The sequence below is a fragment of the Ranitomeya imitator genome, chromosome 6 (genome assembly GCF_032444005.1).
Source record: "Ranitomeya imitator isolate aRanImi1 chromosome 6, aRanImi1.pri, whole genome shotgun sequence".
Taxonomy (NCBI): Eukaryota; Metazoa; Chordata; class Amphibia; order Anura; family Dendrobatidae; genus Ranitomeya; species Ranitomeya imitator.
Window position 1 is genome coordinate 104,428,876 of NC_091287.1, and position 27,896 is coordinate 104,456,771.

Sequence of the window (27,896 nt, forward strand, 5' to 3'; positions counted from 1 at the left end):
CAGCTTCCCCACAGGACAGCGGTCAGGTTTATCAGCCTGAAACTCCGAAGCACCCGCCGCAGATCAGGGGAGATGGCAGACAGAATCACCCATTCCCTAAGAATGCCAACCGGCTCAAGGACTCCAGGAGAATCCGGCAAAAAGCTCCTAGAAAGGACATCCGCTTTAACATTCTTAGATCCTGGAAGATACGAGACCACAAAATCAAAACGGGAGAAAAACAGGGACCACCGAGCCTGTCTAGGGTTCAGCCGCTTGGCCGACTCAAGGTAAATCAGATTCTTATGATCGGTCAAGACCACAATGCGATGCTTGGCTCCCTCAAGCCAATGTCGCCACTCCTCAAATGCCCACTTCATAGCCAACAACTCCAGATTGCCAACATCATAATTGCGTTCCGCAGGCGAAAACTTTCAGGAAAAGAAGGCACATGGCTTCATCAAGGAACCATCAGAATTCCTCTGTGGCAAAACGGCCCCGGCCCCAATCTCAGAAGCGTCAACCTCAACCTGAAAGGGAAGAGAAACATCCGGCTGACGCAAGACAGGGGCAGAAGTAAATCGGCGTTTAAGCTCCTGAAAGGCCTCAACAGCCTCAGAGGACCAATTAGTCACATCAGCGCCTTTCTTCGTCAAATCGGTCAGGGGTTTAACCACACTAGAGAAGTTGGCAATGAAACGGCGATAAAAATTAGCAAAGCCCAAAAATTTCTGAAGTCCCTTCACAGATGTGGGTTGAATCCAGTCATGAATGGCTTGGACCTTAACAAGATCCATTTCTATAGACAAAGGGGAAAAAATAAACCCCAAAAAAGAGACCTTCTGAACTCCAAATAGGCACTTAGACCCCTTCACAAATAGAGCATTATCCCGAAGGATCTGGAATACCATCCTGACCTGCTTCACATGAGACTCCCAATCATTGGAAAAAATCAAAATATCATCCAAATACACAATCAAGAATTTGTCAAGATAATTGCGGAAAATATCATGCATAAAGGACTGAAATACAGAAGGAGCATTAGAAAGCCCGAAAGGCATCACCAGGTATTCAAAATGGCCTTCGGGCATATTAAATGCAGTTTTCCATTCGTCACCCTGTTTAATACGAACAAGATTATATGCCCCTCGAAGGTCAATCTTGGTAAACCTACTAGCCCCCTTAATCCTAGCAAACAAATCAGAGAGCAAAGGTAAAGGGTATTGGAATTTGACCGTGATCTTATTAAGAAGGGGATAATCAATATAGGGTCTTAAGGAGCCATCCTTCTTGGCAACAAAATAAAAATCCCGTTCCCAATGGTGACGAAGACGGCCGAATATGCCCCTTCTCTAAAGACTCCTTAGCATAGCTCCGCATGGCGGCATGCTCTGGCACAGACAGATTGAAAAGTCGGCCCTTAGGGAACTTACAGCCAGGAATCAAGTCAATAGCACAATCACAGTCCCTATGTGGAGGAAGGGAACTGGACTTGGGCTCATCGAATACATCCTGGAAATCTGACAAAAATTCAGGAACATCAGAAGAGGGGGAAGAGGAGATTGACATTAAAGGAACGTCACTATGTACCCCTTGACAACCCAACTAGTCACAGACATTGATTTCCAATCCAGCACTGGATTGTGTACTTGTAACCATGGAAAACCCAGTACAACAACATCATGTAAATTATGCAACACCAGAAAACGGCAATCTTCCTGATGTGCAGGAGCTATGCACATAGTCAGCTGAGTCCAATACTGAGGTTTATTCTTGGCCAATGGTGTAGCATCAATACCCCTCAAGGGTATGGGACTCTGCAAAGGCTGCAAAGAAAAACCACAGCGCCTAGCGAATTCTAAGTCCATTAAGTTCAGAGCAGCGCGCGAATCCACAAATGCCATGACAGAAAAAGATGACAATGAGCAAATCAGGGTCACAGACAGGAGAAACTTAGGCTGCACAGTACTAATGGTAACAGATCTAGCGACCCTCTTAATACGCTTAGGGCAATCAGAAATAGCATGAGCAGAATCACCACAGTAAAAACACAGCCCATTCTGACGTCTGTATCCCCTCTGTTCCGCTCCAGTCAAAATCCTATCACATTGCATGGCCTCAGGACTCTGCTCAGAGGACACTGCCATATGGTGCACCACTTTGCGTTCGCGCAGGCGCCGATCAATCTGAATGGCCAGAGACATAGATTCGCTCAAACCAACAGGCGTAGGAAAACCCACCATAGCATCTTGGGCTTCAGAAAGACCCTTTCTGAAAATTGCTGCCAGAGCATCCTCATTCCATTTAGTGAGCACAGACCATTTTCTAAATTTCTGGCAGTATAATTCTGCCGCTTCCTGACCCTGACACAGGGCCAATAGTGTTTTCTCAGCATGCTCTACATAGTTAGGTTCGTCATACAATAATCCGAGCGATTGAAAGAAAGCATCTATATTGAGTAATGCCGGATCCCCTGACTCAAGAGAGAATGCCCAGTCCTGAGGGTAGCCACGCAGCAGAGAAATAACTATCTTTATTTGCTGAATGGGGTCACCAGAGGAACGGGGTTTCAGAGCAAAAAACAATTTGCAGTTATTTTTAAAGTTCAAAAACTTAGATCTATCCCCGTAAAACAAATTCGGAGTAGGAATTCTAGGCTCTAAGGCCGGAGTCTGAACAACATAATCTTGAATACTCTGTACTCTTGCAGCAAGCTGATCCACACGAGAAAACAACCCCTGAACATCCATGCCTGCATCCAAATCCTGAATCACCCAGAGATAAGAGGAAGGAAAAAGACAAAACAAACTAAAGAAAAAAAAATGGCTCAGAACTCTTTTTCTTTTCCTTCTTTTGAGATGCATTCAGCTCATTTTTGGCCAGTTGTACTGTTATGGTCTACCCCTAAAGATAGAAGCAGGAAAACTAGAGAAAATCCCCAAAGGATAGATTAGCCCCCCACAAGTAATGACTGTGAGAGGAGAAGGAAATGACATACATAGTATGAAACAAGATTAAGCACAGGAGGCCACTTCTAGCTAGATAGAAATAGTACAGGACAGAACGCTGTGCGGTCAGTAATAAAAACTAGAAAAAGTCCACCGCAGAGGAATGCAAAAATCTCCACATCTGACTAAAGGTGTGGAGGGCAAACTCTGCTGCCCAGAGCTTCCAGCCTAGCTGAATAGATCCATACTGATAAGCTGGACAAATGAACAAAACATAGAAAGTGCTGAACAACAAAGTCCACAACAAGTGTACTGCAAAAGGACAAGCAAGGACTTAGCTTTTGCTGAACTGGTCAGAGTGTCAGGAAAATCCTAAGAGCAATGACTCCAGGCAGGAACAATTGACAACTGGCATTGAATGAGGGATAAGGCCAGACTAACATAGCCGAGCCAGAAAGACGATCAGTGAAAACAGCAGCTGAAGCTAAATCCAAGAAGCAGCCATACCACTCAAAACCACAGGAGGGAGCCCAAGAGCAGAACTCACAAAAATGCTACTTACAACCACCGGAGGGAGCCCAAGAGCGGAATTCACAACACCTATCACTAACAACTGAGTGTTTTCCCCTCAAGCTTTAAACATGACTCAATCACACCTATCCTCAAAAAGCCCTCTCTTGACCCATCCTCTGTATCTAGCTATCGCCCTATATCACTTCACCCCTATGCCTCAAAACTACTGGAACAACACATCCATCTTGAACTGTCCTCCCATCTCTCTTCCTGCTCCCTTTTCGACCGCTTACAATCAGACGTCCGGTCACACCACTCCACTAAAACTGCCCTAACTAAGGTCACCAATGACCTATTAACCGCCAAGAGCAAGCGACACTACTCTATCCTCCTCCTACTGGACCTGTCCTCTGCCTTTGACACAGTGGACCATTCCCTATTACTACAGACCATCCCATCCCTTGGCATCACAGACTTGGCCCTATCCTGGATCTCGTCATACCTAACTGACCGAACATTCAGCGTCTCCCATTCACACACCACCTCCTCATCTCACCCCCTATCTGTCGTAGTCCCACAAGGTTCAGTTCTAGGGCCCCTGCTCTTCTCCATTTACACTTTTGGCCTGGGACAGCTCCTAGAATCTCACAGTTTTCAGTATCATCTCTATGCTGATGACACACAGATCTACATCTCTGGACCAGATATCACCACCCTACTAATCAGAATCCATCAATGTCTATCCGCTATTTCATCCTTCTTCTCCGCTAGATTTCTAAAACTTAACATTGACAAAACAAAATTCATTGTCTGTTCCCCATCTCACGCGACTTCCCCAAATGACCTATCCATTACAGTAAACAGCTGCTCACTTTCCCCAGTCCCACAAGCTCGCTGTCTCGGGGTAATCCTTGACATTGATCTCGCCTTCAAACCGCATATCCAAGCCCTTTCCACTTCTTGCCGCCTTCAACTCAAAAATATTTCATGGATCCATACATTCCTAAACCAAGAATCTGCAAAAACCCTAGTCCATGCCCTCATCATCTCCCGTCTCGACTACTGTAACCTCCTGCTCTGTAGCCTCCCCTCGAACACTCTCGCACCCCTCCAATCTATTCTAAACTCAGCTGCCCGACTAATCCATCTGTCCCCCCACTATTCTCCGGCCTCTCCCCTCTGTCAATCCCTTCACTGGCTCTCCATTACCCAGAGACTCCAGTGCAAAAGCCTAACCATGACATACAAAGCCATCCACAACCTGTCTCCTCCATACATCTGTAACCTCGTCTCCCGGTACTTTCCCACTCATAACTTCCGATCCTCACAAGATCTCCTTCTCTACTCCCCTCTTATCTCCTCTTCCCACAATCACATACAAGATTTCTCTTGCGCATCACCTCTACTCTGGAACTCTCTACCACAACATATCAGACTCTCACCTACCATCGAAACCTTAAAAAAGAACCTGAAGACCTACTTCTTCCGGCAATCCTACAACCTGCAGTAATCACCTATCGACCAAACTACTACATGACCAGCTCTATCCTTACCTACCCTATCCTCACCCAACCCTTGTAGATTGTGAGCCCTCGTGGGCAGGGTCCTCTCTCCTCCTGTACCAGTTGTGACTTGTATTGTTCAAGATTATTGTACCTTTTTTTATTATGTATACCCCTCCTCACATGTAAAGCGCCATGGAATAAATGGTGCTATAATAATAAATAATAATAATAATATCTTGCGTGGATTGAGTTCTTTATCTGACACTTTGCTTTGGGCAGGAGATGGGGATGGCTGAAACAGTGAGACTATATTTTGGTGGTAATTCATTAATAATTTGCATTTGTTTTCATTGTAACACAGAGGCATATCTTAATAGTTCTAATAAAATATAAGTTTTTATGTTTTCCAATTCAATAGAGTTCTACCAAGGAACTTCTTTGAAGAGGTTATGTATATAGAGATGTGGAAACAATTAACATGACTGAAAAAACACAACATTGGAATATCACCTATCTTGACTTTGGATAGTATCTTTGTCAATGTTAACTTAATCCTTTTAAAGGGATTGTCTACGAACTTGTTCTTTTACAAAAATGCATTTTTAAAGTTAAACGTCATTTTTCCATTTGGGTTTCAGTAAAAATGATGAACTGTTAGTTTTTACAAGCTCTTTTATTCCCTGCACATTCAATTTTGATATGACCTGTGGTCATAAACCAGCTGAGTTAAAGACAGATAAAGTGTTACAAACTCCATCAGACTGTCATAGTGATCTGATTGACGAATGCTCAGATAACTCATTCTGCAGAGGCAATACACAGTGCAACACAGACGCTATTGAAGGCAAACGGTGCAAAACTTTTCATTAAACTTAATGCAAAACTGAATTTTACCCCCAATTTCATGCATCTCAGTAAAAAAAAATTGTTCCCAAAGGTGGTCAACCCCTTTAAGGGAGTATCTTTTATGACAAGTTATAAGATGTTGTATTATTTGTTAAATTAAACATTGCTACATCCATATGTGTGTTTAGCTTCTCTGGAATTAGATAAATCAGAATGTGGATAGTAATCTTTAACCAATGTACAGTCATGATATTTGATGCCAGATTATCTTGGAAGGAGGAATGAAACAGGAAGAAAAACACAGATATAAATTTAACCAATGCACTGATAATGTTAATACTTTTCTGCTGCAACTAATGGACAGTAACATCTGGAGGACCTGAGTAATGGGGAGTCATATACATAGAATAATGAAATGAATATTGGGTGTATTTTATATTTACATATTTGATATTTTTTTTATTGTATTTTTGCTACCAATTTATTTTCAATATTTATGTTTTTTCTTTTTTTATCCAAATAATTAAAAAAATAAATCTCTCTATAATTTATTTAACCATTACATTTTCTATTGTCTAACTGCGAGTACCCTATTTAGTAAGCAGTGTCTATATTAATTAGAAGAGATTTTATTACAAAATATTTTTTTTATAATATTCATGCAAAGATCAAGTGTCCTAAACTGTAAGCTGTACTAATGAACTTGTTTATAAATGTTTGTTTTTTGGCTACATGTTCGACACCTTGGACTCGCCTAGATTATGTGCACATGTACAGCTATAGCAGGAAAATTGCAGCATCTTACCACTGTTGTGAGCCTCCAGCTGGGAGGCAGAGTTGACAGCGACTTTGCATAGTGAACAGTATAGAAGTCTTTTAGCTTTTTCCTCTTCAGTCTCTCCTGAAGGGCATATGTTGCTGCTGGTTACTAGAGTGATTTTCTTGTCAACTTTCGCTGTGGTCTCTGTTGTCATAACACTGATTTTCCGTATTTCTAACATTGTATTGGTAGATATTGCTGGAATTCCTGTGGCAAATTCTAAAAAATAAAAAAAGCAAAATGTTTGTTAGGATGAAATATGACATTATTTATTGCTAAATATTATGAAGAAAATAGACTGACAGGAAAATTATGCCTGTAAAGGCTTGTGATAGGAGAAATTATCTTGCTATTATATTATACATCGTCTTGTATTGGTAAGAACAGGCTCAGACTGGCGCATAGGGTAACAGGGGGATCCCCTGGTGAGCCCTTGTGTAGATATTGCCCAGTCACGTAGTATATTGCCCAGCGATGTAGTATATTGGCCAGTCACATAGTATATTGCCCAGCCACGTAGTATATTGCCCAGCGATGTAGTATATTGGCCAGTCACGTAGTGTATTGCCCAGCCACGTAGTATATTGCCCAGTCACATAGTATATTGCTCAGCAATGTAGTATATTGCTCAGTCACGTAGTATATTGGCCAACCACGTAGTATATTGCCCAGTCACGTAGTATATTGCCCAGCCACATAGTATATTGCCCAGCCACATAGTATATTGCCCAGTCACGTAGTATATTGCCCAGTTACGTAGTATGTTGCCCAGTCACGTAGTATATTGCCCAGCGATGTAGTGTATTGCCCAGTCACGTAGTATGTTGCCCAGTCACGTAGTATATTGCCCAGCCACGTAGAATATTGCCCAGCCACGTAGTATATTGCCCAGTCACGTAGTATATTGCCCAGCCACATAGTATATAGCAGAGCCACGTAGTATATTGCCCAGGTACGTAGTATATTGTCCCCCAGTCACGTAGTATATTGCCCAGCCACATAGTATATTGCCCAGCTACATAGTATATTGCCCAGTCACGTAGTATATTGCCCAGTCACGTAGTATATTGCCCAGCACAGAGCCACGTAGTATAGAGACTTAAAAAAAATAAACATATACTCACCTTCCAAAGGCCCATTTGAAGTCCTGCTATACTCACCATCCGCCACGTTTCCCGCTCCTCGCCACGCTCCCGCGACCGCTCCATTGCAAGCGGCAGCTTCCGGTCCCAGGGCTGGTGTGAGCAGGACCTATGATGACGTCGCGGTCACATGACCGTGACGTCACGGCAGGTCCTTGTCGCACACCAGCCCTAGGAGCGGAAGCTGCCGCTTGCAATGGAGCGGTCCCGGGAGTGTGGCGAGGAGCGGGAAAGGCGGCGGAGGGTGAGTATAGCAGGTTTTGTTTTTTTTTTATTATTTTTAACATGACATATTTTTACTATTGATGCTGCATAGGCAGCATCAATAGTAAATAGTTGGGGACACACAAGGTTAATAGCAGCGGTAACGGAGTGCGTTACACCGCGGGCCATTACCGCTGCCATTAACCCTGTGTGAGCAGTGAGTGGAGGGGATTACGGAGCGGGTGCCGGGCAGTGAGTGCAGGGGAGTAGGGGAGGGACTAATCGGACTGTGCCAATCACTGATTGGTCGCGGCAGCCATGACAGGCAGCTGCCGAGACCAATCAGTGAATGAATAACCGTGACAGAAGGACAGACACAGACAGACGGAAGTGACCCTTAGACAATTATGTATATAGATACATACATTTGTGAATGAGGGTAGTGAACACATGCAGAATTACCTGCATACAATAGAACACAGTGTTTTGGAAGCAGCAAAAATATGATGCATCCAAAGCGCTGCTACTTCCGGATAGGCCACGTTTACATGTTCAGTATTTGGTCAGTATTTCACATCAGTATTTGAAAGCCAAAATGAGGAGTGGAAAAATCAGAGTAAAAGTATAATAGAAACATGTCACCACTGCCGCATTTTCACCCACTCCTGGTTTTGGCTTACAAATACTGATACAAAATAGTGACCAAATACTGACTGTGTGTGTGAACAGTCAGTAGTCATTATTCAAGTAAGATCAGCACCCATGAAGCTAACTATATGACTGTTATTAGCTTAACATGGCATGTCTAAAGTGAAATTCACTATATCATTAGGACCAGAGACAGGACGCAAAGTTCCAGAAATATCAGAGGATTAAATGATGAAACCACAGGTTACCGTTTTTTTTTTATTATAAGACACACTTTTTTCCCTCAAATTAGAGAGGAAAATGGGGATGCATTTTGTAAACTAAAGTTAGCTTACCGGTGGTAAAGTGAGGTCCCAGGAGACAGGGTCTTTGCTGCAGGAAGCCGGGGGCGGCAGCAGTGGGGCAAAGCAGCAGGTCCTGGGCTGGGAGGAGGAAATGCATCAGCAGTGCGAGGCTGCGGGAATTGGCCTTTTACAAGAGCCCACCACACAGAACAAATGGTGAATACGTCCACAGATACACAAAAATAGAAAAACCTTTATTGATTAAAATCACATACAAGGAAATAATGGGGGCAAAGCCGGACACAGCGGCACAGCACGCTAAGCAGCAAACAATGGGAGTACACACATGCTAGTAGATGGTCACCAGCGCAAGTGCGCCGCCTAATAGGCAAAAATACTCAAGTATCATAACGACATCTATAAGGGTGACCTTACCAAAGTTCGTAAGGTCACGAACTTTGGTAAGGTCACCCTTATAGATGTCGTTATGATACTTCAGTATTTTTGCCTATTAGGCGGCGCACTTGCGCTGGTGACCATCTACTAGCATGTGTGTACTCCCATTGTTTGCTGCTTAGCGTGCTGTGCCGCTGTGTCCGGCTTTGCCCCCATTATTTCCTTGTATGTGATTTTAATCAATAAAGGTTTTTCTATTTTTGTGTATCTGTGGACGTATTCACCATTTGTTCTGTGTGGTGGGCTATATTGTAGTTTGGTGAGTCCTGATTACTCCATTACCAGTTTGGGGGCTTCATATCTTAATATATGTGCCTAACTATTCTTTATTATTATGAAGTGGTCCTCATACTTGGTGCGTTTTTCAGTTTGCTTTTACAAGAGGTCAGCAGTGAGCGGAGTCCCCTTCCCAGTAATCTCCCTGTGGTGGGCTTTGGGAAAATTGCCTCCGCTGCCATTACATGCACAGAGTGAGATGTCCAGTAGCCATTTTCTCAAAGCCCACCACAGGGAAATCAATGGGAAGTTGACTCTGTTCACCACCGACATCTTTTGAAAGGGCAGGGCCACAGTCTTGCATCACTGGGACACCTCCTACTAGTTCGAGGCCCTCAGCATCACCTCTCTCCTGCCACCACTGCTGGCTTTCTGCAGCAATTACCCTGTCCCCTGGGACCCGGCTTTATTGCAGCTGCCCACCTGGTAAGCTATGATAAAATTGGACTAATAGACTCACTACCATTTAATTTAAAAAAAAGTTTTTCTATTTTCCTCCAGAAAATTTGGGATGTGTTTTATTGTCTGGTAGAATCATAGAATCACAGAATCATAGAATGGTAGAGTTAGCAGGGACTTCCTGGGTCATCAGGTCCAACCCCCTGCTCAAAGCAGGATTCACTAAATCATCCTAGACAGATGTCTGACCAGCTTCTATTTGAAAACTTCCATGGAAGGAGAACTCACCACCTCTCGTGGAAGCCTGTTCCACTCATTAATCACCCTAACTGTCAAAAGGTTTTTTCTAATATCTAATCTGTGTCTCTTCCAATTCAGTTTCATCCCATTGCTTCTAGTCTTTCCTTGTGCAGATGAGAATAAAGATGATCCTTCAACAATGTGACAGCCCTTGAGATATTTGTAGACAGCTATTAAGTCTTTTTTTTTGCAGGCTAAACATTCCCAAATCCTGTAACCGTTTCTCATAGGACATGGTTTGCAGACCGGTCACCATTCTGGTCACTCTTCTCTGTACTTGTTCCAGTTGGTTGATGTCTTTTTTAAAATGTGGTGTCCAAAACGGGACACAGTATTCCAGATGAGGTTTGACCAAAGAGGAGTAGAGGGCAATAATGACTTCGCGTGATCTAGATCTGTATGCTTCTGTTAATACATCCCAAGAATTGCATTTGCCTTTTTTGCTGCTGCATCACACTGTTGACTCATGTTCAGTTTATGATCTATTAGTATACCCAAGTCTTTTTCACATGTGCTGTTGCTTAGCCCTATTCCTACCATTCTGTATGTGCTTTTTTCATTTTTATTGCCCAGATGTAGTACTTTGCATTTGTCCTTGTTAAAACCATTCTGTTAGTTGCTGCCCACTGCTCCAGTTTATTTATATCTTTTTGAATCATCTCTCTCTCTCTTCTCTAGTAGTAGCTATCCCTCCTAACTTTGTGTCATCATCAGCAAATTTAATCAGTGTACCCTTAATTCCTTCATCTGGTGCATCTTACAGTCCACAAAATATGTTGTACAGGATAGTTTGTGGATTAAGCTAGCACTGACACAATAATACAGATTCGAATGTAATGAAAAACTCTGGTGGTTTATTCAACGCGTTTCATGGTCTATCTGACCTCTTCATCAGGAAAATACCACAAAGCAGCTGATAGGCACATGCTCTTGCTTTATACCATCAGGTGAGCAGCTCCCTGTTAAAAATTGCACTTAATCTGAGGATAAGACCCTATATGCACTTTTCTGTCTCCCTATTCTACTAGTCCACAAAATATGGTATACTGAATCTTTTCTCACATAACTACTGTTGAAACCAAAAGTTTATATACACTATATAAAAAGACACATATGCATGTTTTTCTCAATATCTGACATGAAATGAGAATAAACCTTCCACGTTTTAGGTCAGTTAGGATTTGCCAAATGCCAGAATAATGAGAGAATGTTTAAGGCATTTTTATTACTTACTGCAAAGTCAAGAGTTTACATATACTAAGATTACTATGCCTTTAAAGAAAAGACCTTCTGAAGATGATGGCAGAAGCTGGTAAGATTTTGTCAATATCAACAGTGAAACAAAGACTGTATAAATATGGTCTGAAAGGCCACTCTGCCAGGAAGAAGCCATTACACCAAAAGAAATCTAAAAAAAAAGCCAGATTAATGCTTGCAAATGCACACAGGAACAAAGACCTTCATTTTTGGAGACATGTCCTGTGGTCTGATGAAACTAAAATTTACCCTTATGGTCATAATGAACATTATTACGTTTGGACGAAAAAGGGAGAAGCTTGGAAGCCTAAGAACACCATCCCAACTGTGAAACATGGGGCAGGCAGCATCATGTTGTGGGGTTGTTTTGCTGAAGGAGGGACTGGTGCACCTCACAAAGTAGATGGCATCATGAGAAAAGATGATTATGTGGCAATAAAGAAGGAACATCTCAAGACATCAACCAGGAAGTTAAAGCTTGGGTGGAAATGGGTCTTCCAAATGGACAATGACCTGAAGCATACTGCCAAAATGGTAACAAAGTGGCTTAATAATAACAAAGTTAATGTTTTGGAGTGGCCATCAGAAAGCCCTGATCTCAATCTTATTGAAAATTTTTGTGCAAAGCTGAAAAGGCAGGTGTGAGCAAAGCGTCCTACTAACCTTGATCAGTTTCACCAGTTTGGTCAGGGGGAATGGGCCCAAATTCTGACCAACAATTGTGAGAAGCTTGTGGAAGGATATCCCAAAAGTTTGACCCAAGTCATTCAGTTTAAGGGCAATGGTACCAAATGCTAATGAAATGTATGTAAACTTATGACTTTGCAGTAAGTATTAAAAATGCCTTAAAGGGAAGGTGCCGCATTTTATTTTTTTGTATTATAAAGGATTGTTTATATAAACAATTATTTTTAATACAAATTTACATTTTTTAACTTTAACATCTTTTGTATTATTAATAATTTTTTCAGCCACTGGGCGCCGCCATTTTGCTTTGCAGGAGTGTAAGTGTAGCTGCGTGACACTTACACTCTGCAAATACGGCAGCCCTGGGCATAGAGATCTGCAGTCGGCATCCGACCCTACACTTTGCATTGAGCTGCTCCCTGCTGTGATCTGGCCAAGCCCCCTGGGCCATCCACATCACAACAGAGGCAGGAGATCGGCGCCATCTTTCTGGAGCTCACAGTGCATCTGTGAGCTCCACTTAAGAGCCCTGCTGTTATAGGAGGAGGAGATCAAGGAAGGCACAGGAAGGAGAAAGGATCAGCGTCGGCAGCAGTGAAGTAATATCTGCGGGGGAGGGGGAGAGGTAATCTAATCCTATCCTTTGTGATGCTGACTCTGAGCAGCGTATCTCCTCCCATGTGTGCTACTGTGCTGACTGTATATCTAATCCTATCCTGTGTGATACTGACTGAGCCAAGTACAGTATCTAATCCTACCCTGTGTGATACTGTGCCGAGATGTGTATCTAATCCTCTCCTGTGGGATACTGTGTGCTGAGCCATGTATATAATCATATTCTGTGTGTTACTGTATGCTGAGTTGTTTATCTATTCCAACCCTGTGTGATACTGTCTGAGCTGCGTATCTAATCCTCTCCTGTGTGATGCTGTCTGCTGAGCCATGTATCTAATCCTACCCTGTGTGATACTGTCTGCTGAGCCATGTATCTAATCCTCTCCTGTGTGATACTGTGCTGAGACATGTATCTAATCCTCTCCTGTGCGATACTGTGTGCTGAGCCATGTATCTAATCCTACCCTGTGTGATACTGTGCCAAGACGTGTATTTAATCCTCTCCTGTGGAATACTGTGTGCTGAGCCATGTATTTAATCCTATTCTATGTGTTACTGTATGCTGAGCCGTGTATCTAATCCTACCCTGTGTGATACTGACTGAGCTGTGTATCTAATCCTACCCTGTGTGATACTGTGCTGAGACGTATATCTAATCCTCTCCTGTGGGATACTGTGTGCTGAGCCGTGTACCTAATCCAACCCTGTGTGATACTGACTGAGCTGTGTATCTAATCCTCTCCTGTGTGATGCTATCTGCTGAGCCATGTATCTAATCCTACCCTGTATGATACTGTCTGCTGAGCCGTGTATCTAATTTTACCCTGTGTGATACTGTGCTGAGACGTGTATCTAATCTTCTCCTGTGGGATACTGTGTGCTGAGCCGTGTATCTAATCCTATTCTGTGTGTTACTGTATGCTGAGCCGTGTATCTAATCCTCTCCTGTTTGATACTTTGCTGAGATGTGTATCTAATACTATCCGGTGTGAAACTGACTGCTGAGCTGTGTATATAATCCTCCTATGTGTGATACTAACTGCTGGGCCGTGTATCTAATCCTCTCCTATGCACTCCTCTCCCCCCTGTTATGTGTGATCTTTGTGGCGGTATTATGTGAGAAGTATATGGCGGTGTTATATGAGAAGTATATGGCGGTATTATGTGTGATCTATATGGCGGTATTGTGAGAACACTATGGTGTTGTTATTTGCGATCTATATGATGGTATTATGTGACAACTATAGGACAGTATTATGTGTGATCAGTATGGCGGTATTATGTGAGAACACTATGGTGTCGTTATTTGCGATCTATATGATGGTATTACGTGAGAACTATAGGACAGTATTATGTGTGATCTGTATGGCGGTATTATGTGAGAACACTATGGCAGTATTATCTTCAGAAAGGGGATCCATTCTAGGGTGGTTCTGGCTGAGCACTTGCTCACGGGTATGGGGTAATAGAGGGGGCAGCATGTCGTCCAGTTAGGTGCAGTCAGGGGAAGGCTGGTGAGGCAGCTGAAGAGTGGGGTCTCTTTTTTATTGTTACTATATGGCTACATTTCCTTCCCAGCGTCACCACGGACTGCGCCTGTCGCCTCGCTTTCACGCATCACCGGGACAGGATGGAGAAGACAGGATCTGAGGAGGGGAATGGGGTCTTTGCATGCAAAGTCTGGATCAGAACAGGCCATCAATCCACAGAAATGTTTCCTGGATTTCTGTGGAGCAGACAAGCAGACGGTCCATCCATGTGTATAAAAGACAGCGCTCTATGTACAATCCCTGGCTGCTCCGCGCACCGAACAGGGGGCCCCTATAGACCAGCACACTGCTCTCCTGAAATACTCTGTGCTGCTGTCACCCTGCTCCCTCCACCATAACCACCATATATCTCCCAGAATCCTTGCTGCCTGCCATCTTCAGTGACTGTCTACTTGTCAGTATATCTTTGCAGTCACCAACAAAATGGCTTCAGAGCCATGTCAGCAGACTCTGCCCATAATTACTGCAGTGCAGTAATGTGAGCTAGTTGTACACTAAGTTTTTGTTAAATTTCATTAGCTGTTCCCCCTAGTGTTTAAAATTGGAAATGCCAAACCTTTTAAAATTATTTTCAAATTTTATTATCAAATTATAATATTTTTTAAGAAAATGTAAATATTAATTCTTTACATTTTTTCAATCGCTGGAAAAAAATTTTTTTTGATGGCACCTTCCCTTTAAAATATTCTCTCACTCTCATTATTCTGGCATTTGGCAAATATTAATAATTATGGTAAACCTAATTGACCTAAAACGGAAAAGGTTTATTCTGATTTCATGTCAGATATTGAGAAAAACATTCATATGTGTCTTTTTATATAGTGTATGTAAACTTCTGGTTTCAACTGTACATATCAATCTGCCCAGTTCTCAATGCTCTGTATCATGATGCTTGCAAATTAGACTACTTTTACATCTATACCGAAAAGAAAAAAATGCTCCAAAGAGCCAGACTCAATTTGGGTCCATGTGATAATAATACTATGTAGTGATAATGCACAACACTGTAGTAATAGGAGATCTATATCAAAGGGTCCCAAAAGAAGCAAGGAGGGGTTGATATCGTTTAAACAGTATATCTTTATTAGAAAAATATCACACAATACAACAGGAATACAAAATAGAGGGTATCATGGGTAGAGTACAGCTAAAAGGTAGTTGGCACCATACAGATGACAAAAATGTGGTGCCAAAAGATAGCAAAAAAAACGTTTCTCAAAGGACACAGCCTCACATAGTATCCAGAACAAAGAGTAACGCACTAGTCTCAAAATTAGAGCTCTGCCTCTATATAATCAAATAAATGCAGTCAGCTGAAGATAAAAGCTGACATCCTGCCCATAGACAGCTATGGAAAATGATTGATAAATGATAATGCTCTGCTGCAGTACAATAATAGCAAGTGTGAACAGGCTATATCACTGGCAGCTGCTGATGACTGGTAATGGTCTAATATAGTGCAGGAGTAGCAATAATCATAGACAGACAGAGGATAAAGTCTGGAATCCTAACATAAGGTAGCGGAAAATAATGTCATATCTTGAGACATGGTGGTCTATTAATGCTGCTGTGTCCGCGAGACGCACTGGCCTCGACGCGCGTTTCACCACCTACGGCTTCGTCAGGAGGCATAATAAAAATGTAAGGGTCAGAGGTATAAATAGGGGAAGTAAGGAGATACCGACAAATCAGTGCGGTAGCGTGCCGAAAATCCCGCCCTCGGAAGGGCATTTTTTTCTTTTCGGTATAGATGAAAATTCTGTTGTAGGTTATATACTTTTACATGGTGACAGGTTCCTTTTAAGCAATATACCATACAAATGCTAAATGGGAGTGCTTTAAAACAGCTTTGACTAATAAATGGCTACATTTATTGCTAGAGATAGCAAGTTATACACAGCTAAAAGTAAATGGCTAACAATTGCTATAAAGAAGTCCAGAGAAACACATTCATAACATATAAATCTGTGGAGTCACTTTTAGCCTTTGTAAACTAGAAAGAGCTCAATAAAATCTATAAAAGGGTAATAAAGTCAGCTACAATACAAGACGAAAGGTACAGTCATGGCCAAAAGTATTCACACCCCTGCAATTCTGTCAGATAATACTCATTTTCTTCCTGAAAATGATTGCAAACGCAAATTCTTTGGTATTATTATCTTCATTTAATTTATCTTAAATGAAAAAACACAAAAGAGAATGAAGCAAAAAGCAAAACATTGATCATTTCACACAAAACTCCAAAAATGGGCCAGACAAAAGTATTGGCACCCTCAGCCTAATACTTGGTTGCACAACCTTTAGCCAAAATAACTGCGACCAACCACTTCCGGTAACCATCAATGAGTTTCTTACAATGCTCTGCTGGAGGGTGCCTTCTCCAAACTGCCATTTTTAGATCTCTCCACAGGTGTTCTATGGGATTCAGGTCTGGACTCATTGCTGGCCACCTTAGAAGTCTCCAGTGCTTTCTCTCAAACCATTTTCTAGTGCTTTTTGAAGTGTGTTTTGGGTCCTTGTCCTGCTGGAAGACCCATGACCTCTGAGGGAGACCCAGCTTTCTCACACTGGGCCCTACATTATGCTGCAAAATTTGTTGGTAGTCTTCAGACTTCATAAGCCATGCACACGGTCAAGCAGTCCAGTGCCAGGCGAAGCAAAGCAACCCCAAAACATCAGGGAACCTCCGCCATGTTTGACTGTAGGGACCGTGTTCTTTTCTTTGAATGCCTCTTTTTTTCCCCTGTAAACTCTATGTTGATGCCTTTGCCCAAAAAGCTCTACTTTTGTCTCATCTGACCAGAGAACATTCTTCCAAAACGTTCTAGGCCTTTTCAGGTAAGTTTTGGCAAACTCCAGCCTGGCTTTTTTATGTCTCAGGGTAAGAACTGGGGTCTTCCTGAGTCTCCTACCATACAGTCCCTTTTCATTCAGATGGCGACGGATAGTACGGGTTGACACTGTTGTACCCTCGGACTGCAGGGCAGCTTGAACTTCTTTGGATGTTAGTCGGGTTTCTTTATTCTACATCCGCACAATCTTGCGTTAAAATCTCTTGTCAATTTTTTTTTTCCGTCCACATCTAGGGAGGTTATTCACAGTGCCATTGGCTTTAAAATTCTTGATGACACTGCGCACGGTAGACACAGGAACATTCAGGTCTTTGAAGATGGACTTGTAGCCTTGAGATTGCTCATGCTTCCTCACAATTTGGTTTCTCAAGTCCTCAGACAGTTCTTTGGTCTTCTTTCTTTTCTCCATGCTCAATGTGGTACACACAAGGACACAGGACAGAGGTTGAGTCAACTTTAATCCATGTCAACTGGCTGCAAGTGTGATTTAGTTATTGCCAACACCTGTTAGGTGCCACAGGTAAGTTACAGGTGCTGTTAATTACACAAATTAGAGAAGCATCACATGATTTTTATATAAATAAAGATTATTATTATTTTTCGAACAGTGTGAATACTTTTGTCCACCCCCTTTTTTATATTTGTTGTGGAATTATATCTAATTTGGCTCTAGGACAATTCTTTATGTGTTTTTTCACTTAAGACAAATTAAATGAAGATAATAATACCAAACAATTTTTGTTTGCAATCATTTTCAGGAAGAAAATGAGTATTATTTGACAGAATTGCAGGGGTGTGAATACTTTTGGCCATGACTGTATGTAACCAAAGAAAGTGAAATAAATTCACAAAATATCTTTAAGTAATTAACTGCAAAAAAAAACACCTCTAGGACCTCATAGGTAGATCCACTACGTAAGATCTAATTCAGGCGTCTGATTTTGCACGTTTTTGACCTGATTTTCGCGAGTGTTTGGTCAGTGTGTCAGTTTTTTACATTACTGTTTCATTGGTGATTTTCTTGTAGGTAAAAAAAAAAAGCAACGTTTCAAGCTATTAAATGTTAATAATAGACAGCATACTGATTGCATATGGATGACATCTATTTGTTGTCCGTGATTTTCAGGGATCCATACATTTGTATGGGTGATTTTGCTCCATGATGAAAATGGACACACCTCTGTTACTTTTTTTAAGTATCAAACATACATGGAGATTAATATTACCAAGTTATTTTTAACATATAATGAATGTTGAAAAAAGAAAACCCCCAAAATAAGGGCAGAATGGCGCTTTTTTACAATTTTATTACATATGACAAGGACATCTTTTTCCTACTTCCCGCTTAATCATATCATAAAATGGATGGCTCATTCACAAATACAGCTTGTCCTGCAAACCTTCATACAGCTTTGTCAACACAAAATACAAAAGCTATGGCACTTGGAAGAAGAGGTGGATAAAATAAAAGAGGAAAAATGGGAAGATGAAGGTATGGAATGGAAGATGAAGGGCGTAAAGCTCACGCCCAGGGCGTAGAGTCACCCCAGGGCTTAGCACCCTTGTCCAGTCCATCCATGTTTCACAGACAAGGCTTTCATTGCATTTTTTTTAGCTCTGCCTGGTTTCCTTTCACTTTCCCCGTTTACCAGTTTAGAGCTATTACAGAAGCCCAAGGGATCATTGATATTTAGATATCACCTTGGAAGAGGACACAAAAAGGAGCCAAATGTGATTTATCTGCTCTGCTGGTACGCAATGAAGATCCACATAAAAGTATAATAAAGGAATTTTTAATTCAGGTTTCTCAGTCAATACATTTCAAAGTCATTCCAGACTTCCACCGACTTCCACAGGACACAAACCAGCAGAGCCGATAAACCACATTTGTCTTTGATTAGAGAATGGGACGGAGGTTCACCTTCCAATAAGACAATAACCAAAGCTAAAGCAACACCCAAGATTTGGAAGAGGAAACGTGTAATTTTTTTGGAGTTGCCTACTCAAAGCCCAGACCTTAATCCAATTGAGAATCTGAGATCAGACTAGAAGTTTGCTGTTTACCAGAAGAAAACATCTAATTTGAAGGAGCTGGAGCAGTTTTGCCTTGAGAAATGGGCAAAAATCACAGCGGCAATATGTTATTTTTTGCCTCACAATAACAAGAAAACCAAATGTTCACTGTTGTGGGCATGTTCTTTACATGAACTGATATAAACATAAAAAAAAAATACAGTGAAATTCCAGGTTGCGAAATAGCAAAACCTGAAAAATGCCATGGAGGGTGAATACTTTCACAATCCACTGTAACTGAGTCTTCTTACTTTTAGAACAACAATTCATTTCATGTCAGTTTGCTTTTCCAAAATGACAAGAAAATGACAGAAGAGTGCCCAAGTGCAAGAACAATGTATAGGCTCCAATAATGTGTCTGTAAATGAAGCTATTTGCTGCTTTCAAGGTAGAATTGCACCCCTGTCCTTTTCTGGGCTTTTTTTACTGCACACATTTCTCCAGTTGTATGTCTTCCATTGGAAAATACTATTAACTAGACAACAATTCATTGTGGAGGTCCAGAGCTTGCATTCTTGGCAGTGATGTCCAGGTGCTGACAAACCATTGTTGCACACTTTGCAGCCAATGGGGGCCCAAGAGGTAAGGGGCCCTATTTCTGCCTTCCAAGAAGGATAAATTGTGCATTATGATGAGCTATTGGACTTCAAAGAACCAATATATTTTTTTAAATAGCAGGCCTTTGCTGTCTGTATCTACTCTTGGTGACAACAGTAATTAAGGCGGAAGCCACAGCATTGAATGGGCAGATAAGACAAATATCACATCAAGTGTCAGCATCTGTCTGACTATCTAAATGACAGAAACACTTGGTAAGAAGACTCATTTTAAGAGGAAGAATACAGCATTGCACTTCTCACATATACAGTATGCTCCACACTAAGCAGCTGCTACATCAGCTGTTTCTTAAATGAACAGATTCCATTCTGCAGATGAGACCCACATCTATCAGATATTTATTGATGCCATGAGATGAGAACAGCATCAGGTAGAGAGGTGGCAATCCGATGTTCTGCATGATTTTAAGAGCCACTTCTTGAATCAACATGACAAGACCCCTATATTTCGTCCCACCTTCCTCCCATACTTACTTAGAGTGACTGCAGCTTGTCTCAGCTTAGTGGTCATAGCTGCAAGCTGCCGCTAAATGACCTGCACTGTATTAAGATGGTGAGTGATTAGGGTGTCCATTTCCATTTGAGAGCTTTGAGACCTGTACAGTCACCCAAAACACATTATATGTAGCCCTTGGAACCATAATGATGGCAATGTTTAATGAGTAGTGACATTAGTTTAATGCAGCATATTTTGTATAAGGATTAGCGATGAGCGAGTGTACTCATTGCTCAGGTGGTCTCTGGGTATTTGAAACTGCTCGGAGATTTAGTTTTTGTTGACTCAGCTGCATGATTTACGGCTGCTAGCCAGCCTGAGTATATGTGGGGGTTGCTTGGTTGCTATGAAATCCCCACATGTATTCAAGCTGTCGATCAGCTGTAAATCATGCAGCTGAGGCAACGAAAACTAAATCTCTGAGCAGTTACAAATACCCGGAGACCACCCGAGCAACTAATACACTCGCTCACCACTAATAGGGATTAGTGGACCCATTTAAGTTCAGTACCCGATCCGAACCTTATTAAAAAATTTGGTTTGCATACCAAAACTGTACCTTAACTTCTTAACTTGAACCAGAACCCGAACCCCATTGAAAACAGGTGAAAATTCTTTCTCCCTGTAACTGACTCCCCTCGAAACTCCAAACTTTGCAATGGACTTCCTGTAGAGCTCTGTGTTCAGCATTTAGCACAGAACACTAAGTGACCGGTATGAACCCTGAACTTTTAAGTTTGGATTCGTTCGTCTCTAACTATATGCAATAAGTTAAGAAGCAGATTTTACAAATTAAAAATGTATATCAGATTGGAAATCAAATGAATGACTCAGTTACTGTATGCATTTACAGTGGCATGTACCAGTTTGGGCACCCCTGATAAAATTACTATATTCTTTGTATTTACAAGAAGGCAAAAGTTTGGGCACCATTGGAGGTTTGCGTGCTCAGATAACTTTAACCAAGGTATCAAACCTTAATTAGCTTGATAGGATAATGGCTTCTTCACTGTCATTATTAGAAAAGGCCAGGTGATGCAAATTTCAGAGTTTTTTAAAGATGCGTCCTCCTCTACCCTTGTGCCAAAAAACAGCAGCCATGGGTGCTGTAGCAGCTGCCTAGCACTGCCTGCTTTAAACTCTGAAAATGGGAATGGTGGAGTCCCTTTCCTCAGTTTGAAATGTCATTAAAAAATGGTAAGTAAAAGGAACAGTGGAGGTCAAGATAAGGTCTGGAAGACCAACAAAATTTCAGTGAGAGCTCTTCGTGGGATTTCTAGAGAGGCAAATCCAGACCCCCACTGGACTGCAAAAGACCTTCTGAAAAATTTAGCAAACTCTGGAGTTGTGGTACAGTGATATCTGGTTAGAGATACCTGCACAAATATGGCCATCTTGAAAGCGTCATCAGAAGAAAATCTCTCTTGTGTTTTCACCATTATATACAAAAATATGAAAAACACATCTAAACAAGCCTAATGCAATTTGGAAACAAATCCTGTGGACTGATGAGGTTACAATATAACTCTTTGGCCTCAATTATCAAAGGTATGTGTGAAATAAAGGGCACAGAATTCCAGGAAAAGAACATATCAACAACCATTAAGCATGAGGGTGGATCAATCATGCTTTGGGGATGTATTGCAGCCAATGGCATGGGGAACACTAAATTGGTAGAGGGAACAAAGGATTCAATGAAATTTCAACAAATTCTTGATACAAACAAAACACCATCTGTAAAAAAAGCTGAAGTTGAAAAGATAATAGCATCCACAAACAGTTATTGATCCTACGCACACATGAAAATCTACAATAAACTACCTTAAAAGCTGAAGGCTTTACAATGGCCGTCACAGTTCCCTGATCTGAACATCATTGAAAATCTGTGGCTAGAACTCAAAATCGTAGTGCATGCAAGACAACCAAGGAATTTCATAGAACTGGAAGAATTTTTCAAGGAAGAATGGATGAAAATCCTTCAAACAAGAATTGAAAGACTCTTGGGCTGGCTACAAAAAGCATTTATGAGCTGCAATACTTTCAGAAGGGGGTGCTACTAGATACTAACCATGCAGAGTGCCCAAACTTTTGCATTAGGCCATTTACCTTTTTGTAATTTTTAAAATGTAAAAGATGAAAATATATATATTTTGTTACTAAAATGTAAAGGAAATGTGTTATTTTTAACTTTAGGCCTTATAGAAATAACTTCATCTTCAACTTGCTTAACTATTCACAAAAGCAATAAATGTGACCAGGGGTGCGCAAACTTGTACATGCCACAGTACTTCTCAAACAACACTGATTTACCAAAACCTATTTTATTAGACCACTGACTAGATATTGGTAAACCAATATATTAAGTTAATGGTTTTAGAGAAGTAATCACGAAATGTGTTTGTTAATTAACAGCAGACTTAATTTAACTTCTTATCTAACCTAATAGGGTATTTTAATTAGTATCCAGTAACCAACATATTAATTATTTTAAATAAAATTGTACTTAGGAGACAGTAAACATTTTAACACTTTTCCTGACATTGGAAAAAGGCTTTTTAATTTTACACCTCTCCACTTGTACAATATATCTACCGTATTTTTTTCATTAAATTAACTGTTCCTTTTAAATGTCTCCATTCATTGCATTTAAGTTCTATTTTTGCTAAACATATTGTCCAGGAATTTTACATTGATGGCCTATCCTTAACCACCAACAGGTTTTCCTTCAGAATTGCCCTGTATTTAGCCTCATCTGTCGTCATATTAACTATTAACCCCTCAACACCCGGAGCTTTTTTCGGTCTTCCGTTTTCTTATTTCACTCCCCTCCTTCCCAGAGCCATAACTTTGTTATTTTTCCATCAATAAGGCCATGTGAGGGCTTATTTTTTACAGGATGAGTTGTACTTTTGAACGTCACCATTGGTTATACCATGTCCTGTATTAGAAAATGGGAAAAAAATAAATTCCAAGTGCGGTGAAATTGCAAAAAAAAGTGCAATTCCACACTTGTTTTTTGTTTGGCTTTTTTGCTAGGTTTGCTAGCTAAATGCTAAAACTGACCTGCCATTATGATTCTCTAGGTCATTACGAGTTCATAGACATCAAACATGTCTAGGTTATTTTTTATCTAATTGGTAAAACAAATTCCAAACTTTGCTAAAAAAAATTGTGCAATTTTCCAAGACCCTTAGCGCCTCCATTTTTTGTGATCTCGGGTTGGGTGCAGGCTTACTTTTTGAGTGCCAAGCTGATGTTTTTAATCATACCATTTTGGTGCAGATATGTTCTTTTGATCGCCTGTCATTGCATTTTAATGTAATTTCATGTTGACCAAAAAAAAAACATAATTCTGGCGTTTTTAATTTTTTTCTCGCTACGCCGTTTAGTGATCAGGTTAATTCTTTTTTTATTGATAGATTGGGTGATTCTGAAAGCAGCAATACCAAATATTAGGGTTGAGCGAAACGGGTCGAACATTTTCAAAAGTCGCCGACTTTTGGCTAAGTCGGGGTTTCATGAAACCAGATCCGACCCCTGTGCGGGGTCGGCCATGCGGTACGCGACTTTCGCGCCAAAGTCGCGTTTCAATGACGCGAAAAGCGCCATTTCTCAGCCAATGAAGGTAAACGCAGAGTGTGGGCAGCGTGATGACATAGGTCCTGGTCCCCACCATCTTAGAGAAGGGCATTGCAGTGATTGGCTTGCTGTCTGCGACGTCACAGGGGCTATAAAGAGGCGTTCCCGCCAACCGCCATCTTACTGCTGCTGATCTGAGCTTAGGGAGAGGTTGCTGCCGCTTTGTCAGAAGCAGGGATAGCGTTAGGCAAGGTCCATTAACCACAAAACCGCTTGTGCTGCAGCGATATGCACTGTCCAACACCACCCTCGGTGTGCAGGGACAGTGGAAGTTTTTTTTTTTTTTCCCCTCAGCGCTGTAGCTCATTGGGCTGCCCTAGAAGGCTCCCTGATAGCTGCATTGCTGTGTGTACGCCGCTGTGCAAACCAACTGCTTTTTTCAATGTACAAATCCTCTTGTTCCTTCCTTTCTGCACAGCTATCTTTTTTGTTTGTCCACACTTTTTATTTCATTTGTGCATCAGTCCACTCCTTATTGCTGCCTGCCATACCTGGCTGAGATTACTGCAGGCAGGGAGATAGTAGCTGCCTGCCATACCTGGCTGAGATTACTGCAGGCAGGGAGATAGTAATTGTAGGACATTCCCTGTTTTTTTTTTTTGGTGGGAGATTAAGATTGGCAATTTGGCATTTCTGCTAGAGTGCCATCCCTGTGTGTGCCATCTCTCTCACATAGTGGGCCATAGAAAGCCTTTTCATTTTTCTGTATTTTTTTTTGTGGGGTGTATAAATTCTCCCTGATAAAAATACAGTGGGAGATTAATATTGGCCTTTGGGCTTGTGTGCCAGTCCTGAGTGTGCCATCTCTCTCACAAATAGTGGGCCATAGAAAGCCTATTTTATTTTTTTTTGGGTTTTATAAATTCTCCCTGAAAAAAAGGGAGATTAATATTGGCCTCTGGGCTTGTGTGCCAGTCCTGAGCGTGCCATCTGTGCCAGCCCTGAGCGTGCCATCTCTCTCACAAATAGTGGGCCATAGAAAGCCTATTTAATTTTTTTTTTGGTTTTATAAATTCTCCCTGAAAAAAAGGGAGATTAATATTGGCCTCTGGGCTTGTGTGCCAGTTGTGAGCGTGCCATCTGTGCCAGTCCTGAGCGTGCCATCTCTCTCACAAATAGTGGGCCATAGAAAGCCTATTTAATTTTTTTTTTGGTTTTATAAATTTTCCCTGAAAAAAGGGAGATTAATATTGGCCTCTGGGCTTGTGTGCCAGTTGTGAGCGTGCCATCTGTGCCAGCCCTGAGCGTGCCATCTCTCTCACAAATAGTGGGCCATAGAAAGCCTATTTAATTTTTTTTTTTGGTTTTATAAATTCTCCCTGAAAAAAAGGGAGATTAATATTGGCCTCTGGGGTTGTGTGCCAGTTGTGAGCGTGCCATCTGTGCCAGTCCTGAGCGTGCCATCTCTCTCACAAATAGTGGGCCATAGAAAGCCTATTTAATTTTTTTTTTGGTTTTATAAATTTTCCCTGAAAAAAGGGAGATTAATATTGGCCTCTGGGCTTGTGTGCCAGTTGTGAGCGTGCCATCTGTGCCAGTCCTGAGCGTGCCATCTCTCTCACAAATAGTGGGCCATAGAAAGCCTATTTAATTTTTTTTTTGGTTTTATAAATTTTCCCTGAAAAAAGGGAGATTAATATTGGCCTCTGGGCTTGTGTGCCAGTTGTGAGCGTGCCATCTGTGCCAGTCCTGAGCGTGCCATCTCTCTCACAAATAGTGGGCCATAGAAAGCCTATTTAAATATTTTTTTGGTTTTATAAATTCTCCCAGAAAAAAAGGGAGATTAATATTGGCCTCTGGGCTTCTGTGCCAGTCCTGAGCGTGCCATCTGTGCCAGTCCTGAGCGTCCCATCTCTCTCACAAATAGTGGGCCATAGAAAGCCTATTTTTTTTTTTTTTTTGGGTTTTAGAAATTCTCCCTGAAAAAAAAAGGGAGATTAATATTGCCCTTTGGGCTTGTGTGCCAGTACTAAGCGTGCCATCTCTCTCTCTCTCTCAGTCAGTGGGCCATAGAACGCCTATTTTTGGTTTTATTTGTTTTATAAATTCTCCCTGAAAAAATCATTTTATTTTATTTGGTTTCTAAATTCTTCCTGATAAAATCATATTTTTTTTATTATTTTTTTTTCTAAAGTCTCCCTGAAAAAAAAAAAAAAAAAACAAACAAAAAAAACAGTGGGAGATTAATATTGGCCTTTCTGCTTGTGTGCCAGTCTTGACTCCTGGGTGTGCCATCTCTCTCTCTCTCTTTCTCTCTCTCTCCAATTGTGGTCCATAGAAAGCCTATATTTTTTTTCCTTGATTTGGGTTCCAAAATCTACCAGAGAAAATAACTACATCAATCATTGGTAGAAAAATATTGGCCTCTGGGCTTGTGTGCCACTCCTGACTCCTGTGTGCGTCATCTCTCAGTCAGTGGGCCATAGAACGCCTATTTTTGTTTTTATTTGTTTTATAAATTCTCCCTGAAAAAATAATTTTATTTTATTTGGTTTCTAAATTCTTCCTGATAAAATCATATTTTTTTTATTATTTTTTTTTCTAAAGTCTCCCTGAAAAAAAAAAAAAAAAAACAAACCCAAAAAAAAAAAATGGGAGATTAATATTGGCCTTTCTGCTTGTGTGCCAGTCTTGACTCCTGGGTGTGCCATCTCTCTCTCTCTCTCTCTCTCTCTCTCTCTCTCTCCAATTGTGGTCCATAGAAAGCCTATATTTTTTTTCCTTGATTTGGGTTCCAAAATCTACCAGAGAAAATAACTCCATCAATCATTGGTAGAAAAATATTGGCCTCTGGGCTTGTGTGCCACTCCTGATTCCTGTGTGCGTCATCTCTCACTCAGTGGCCCATAGAAAGCATATAGTTTGTTACATTTGTTTTCTAAATTCTCCCTGCAAAAATCTATTTTTTTTTTGGGGGGGGTTTCTAAAGTGTTCCTGAAAAAAATAAAAATAAAAAAAAAATAATAGTGTGACATTAATATTAACATTTGTGCTTCAGTGACAGTCCTGCGTGTGGGGCATCTCTCTAATTTGCAGCCACCAAAAAAAGAGTGTGTAACATTGGGCCTGATTTTCGCTGTGGTCTCACCAACCTGTAAAGGGGTAGCTAAATCATACTGAAGTTATAGCTCACCGTGTAAGTTGTGTGACTGCAACAAATAACGTTAGTTTGGTTACGTTTTTAAAACAATGAGGAAGTCTAGTGGAAGAGGTCGTGGCCGGGGGCGTTCATTGTCAGCTGGTAATGAGGGTAGTGGTAGTGGTGGAGCATCAGGTGGTCGTGGGGAAAAAAATATTGCACCTAAGTCTGGAGCTGTGGAGCCAGGTTCGTCGTCCGGCTACACAAGGCCTCGAACGCTCCCTTTTCTGGGATTAGGAAAACCGCTTTTAAAGCCGGAGCAGCAAGAGCAAGTTTTGGCTTATCTTGCTGACTCAGCCTCTAGCTCTTTTGCCTCCTCTCGTGAAACTGGTAAAAGTAAAAGCAGCGCGTCGTTAGTGGATGTTCACGGTCAGGGACAAGTCACTTCCTTGTCCTCTTCAGCAAAAACAACAACAGAGAAGAATGCAGCAGGCGACACAACGGGTTACTCCATGGAGCTCTTTACACATACCGTCCCTGGCTTAGAAAGTGAAGCAGTTAACAGTCCATGCCCATTACAAGTTGAATCTGACATGGAGTGCACTGACGCACAGCCACAGCCAGACTACTATGCTGGTCCTTTGACTCAGACCACAACATTGCCCTCGCAGGGTGCTGATCAAGAATCAGACCCTGATGAGACTATGTTGC

At 41.4% G+C, this 27,896-nt stretch overlaps 1 protein-coding gene across 2 annotated transcripts in view; it reads right to left on the bottom strand.

The window, feature by feature from the left end:
- The window catches only part of ZNF385D (zinc finger protein 385D), a 585,391-nt gene that overhangs the window by 72,199 nt on the left and 485,296 nt on the right, over positions 1–27,896 (bottom strand). For both annotated transcript variants that reach the window (XM_069729985.1, XM_069729986.1), the window contains one exon: positions 6,597–6,830. In XM_069729985.1, coding sequence (XP_069586086.1) covers positions 6,597–6,830 — 234 coding nt within the window. The remainder of the gene's footprint in view (positions 1–6,596; positions 6,831–27,896) is intronic.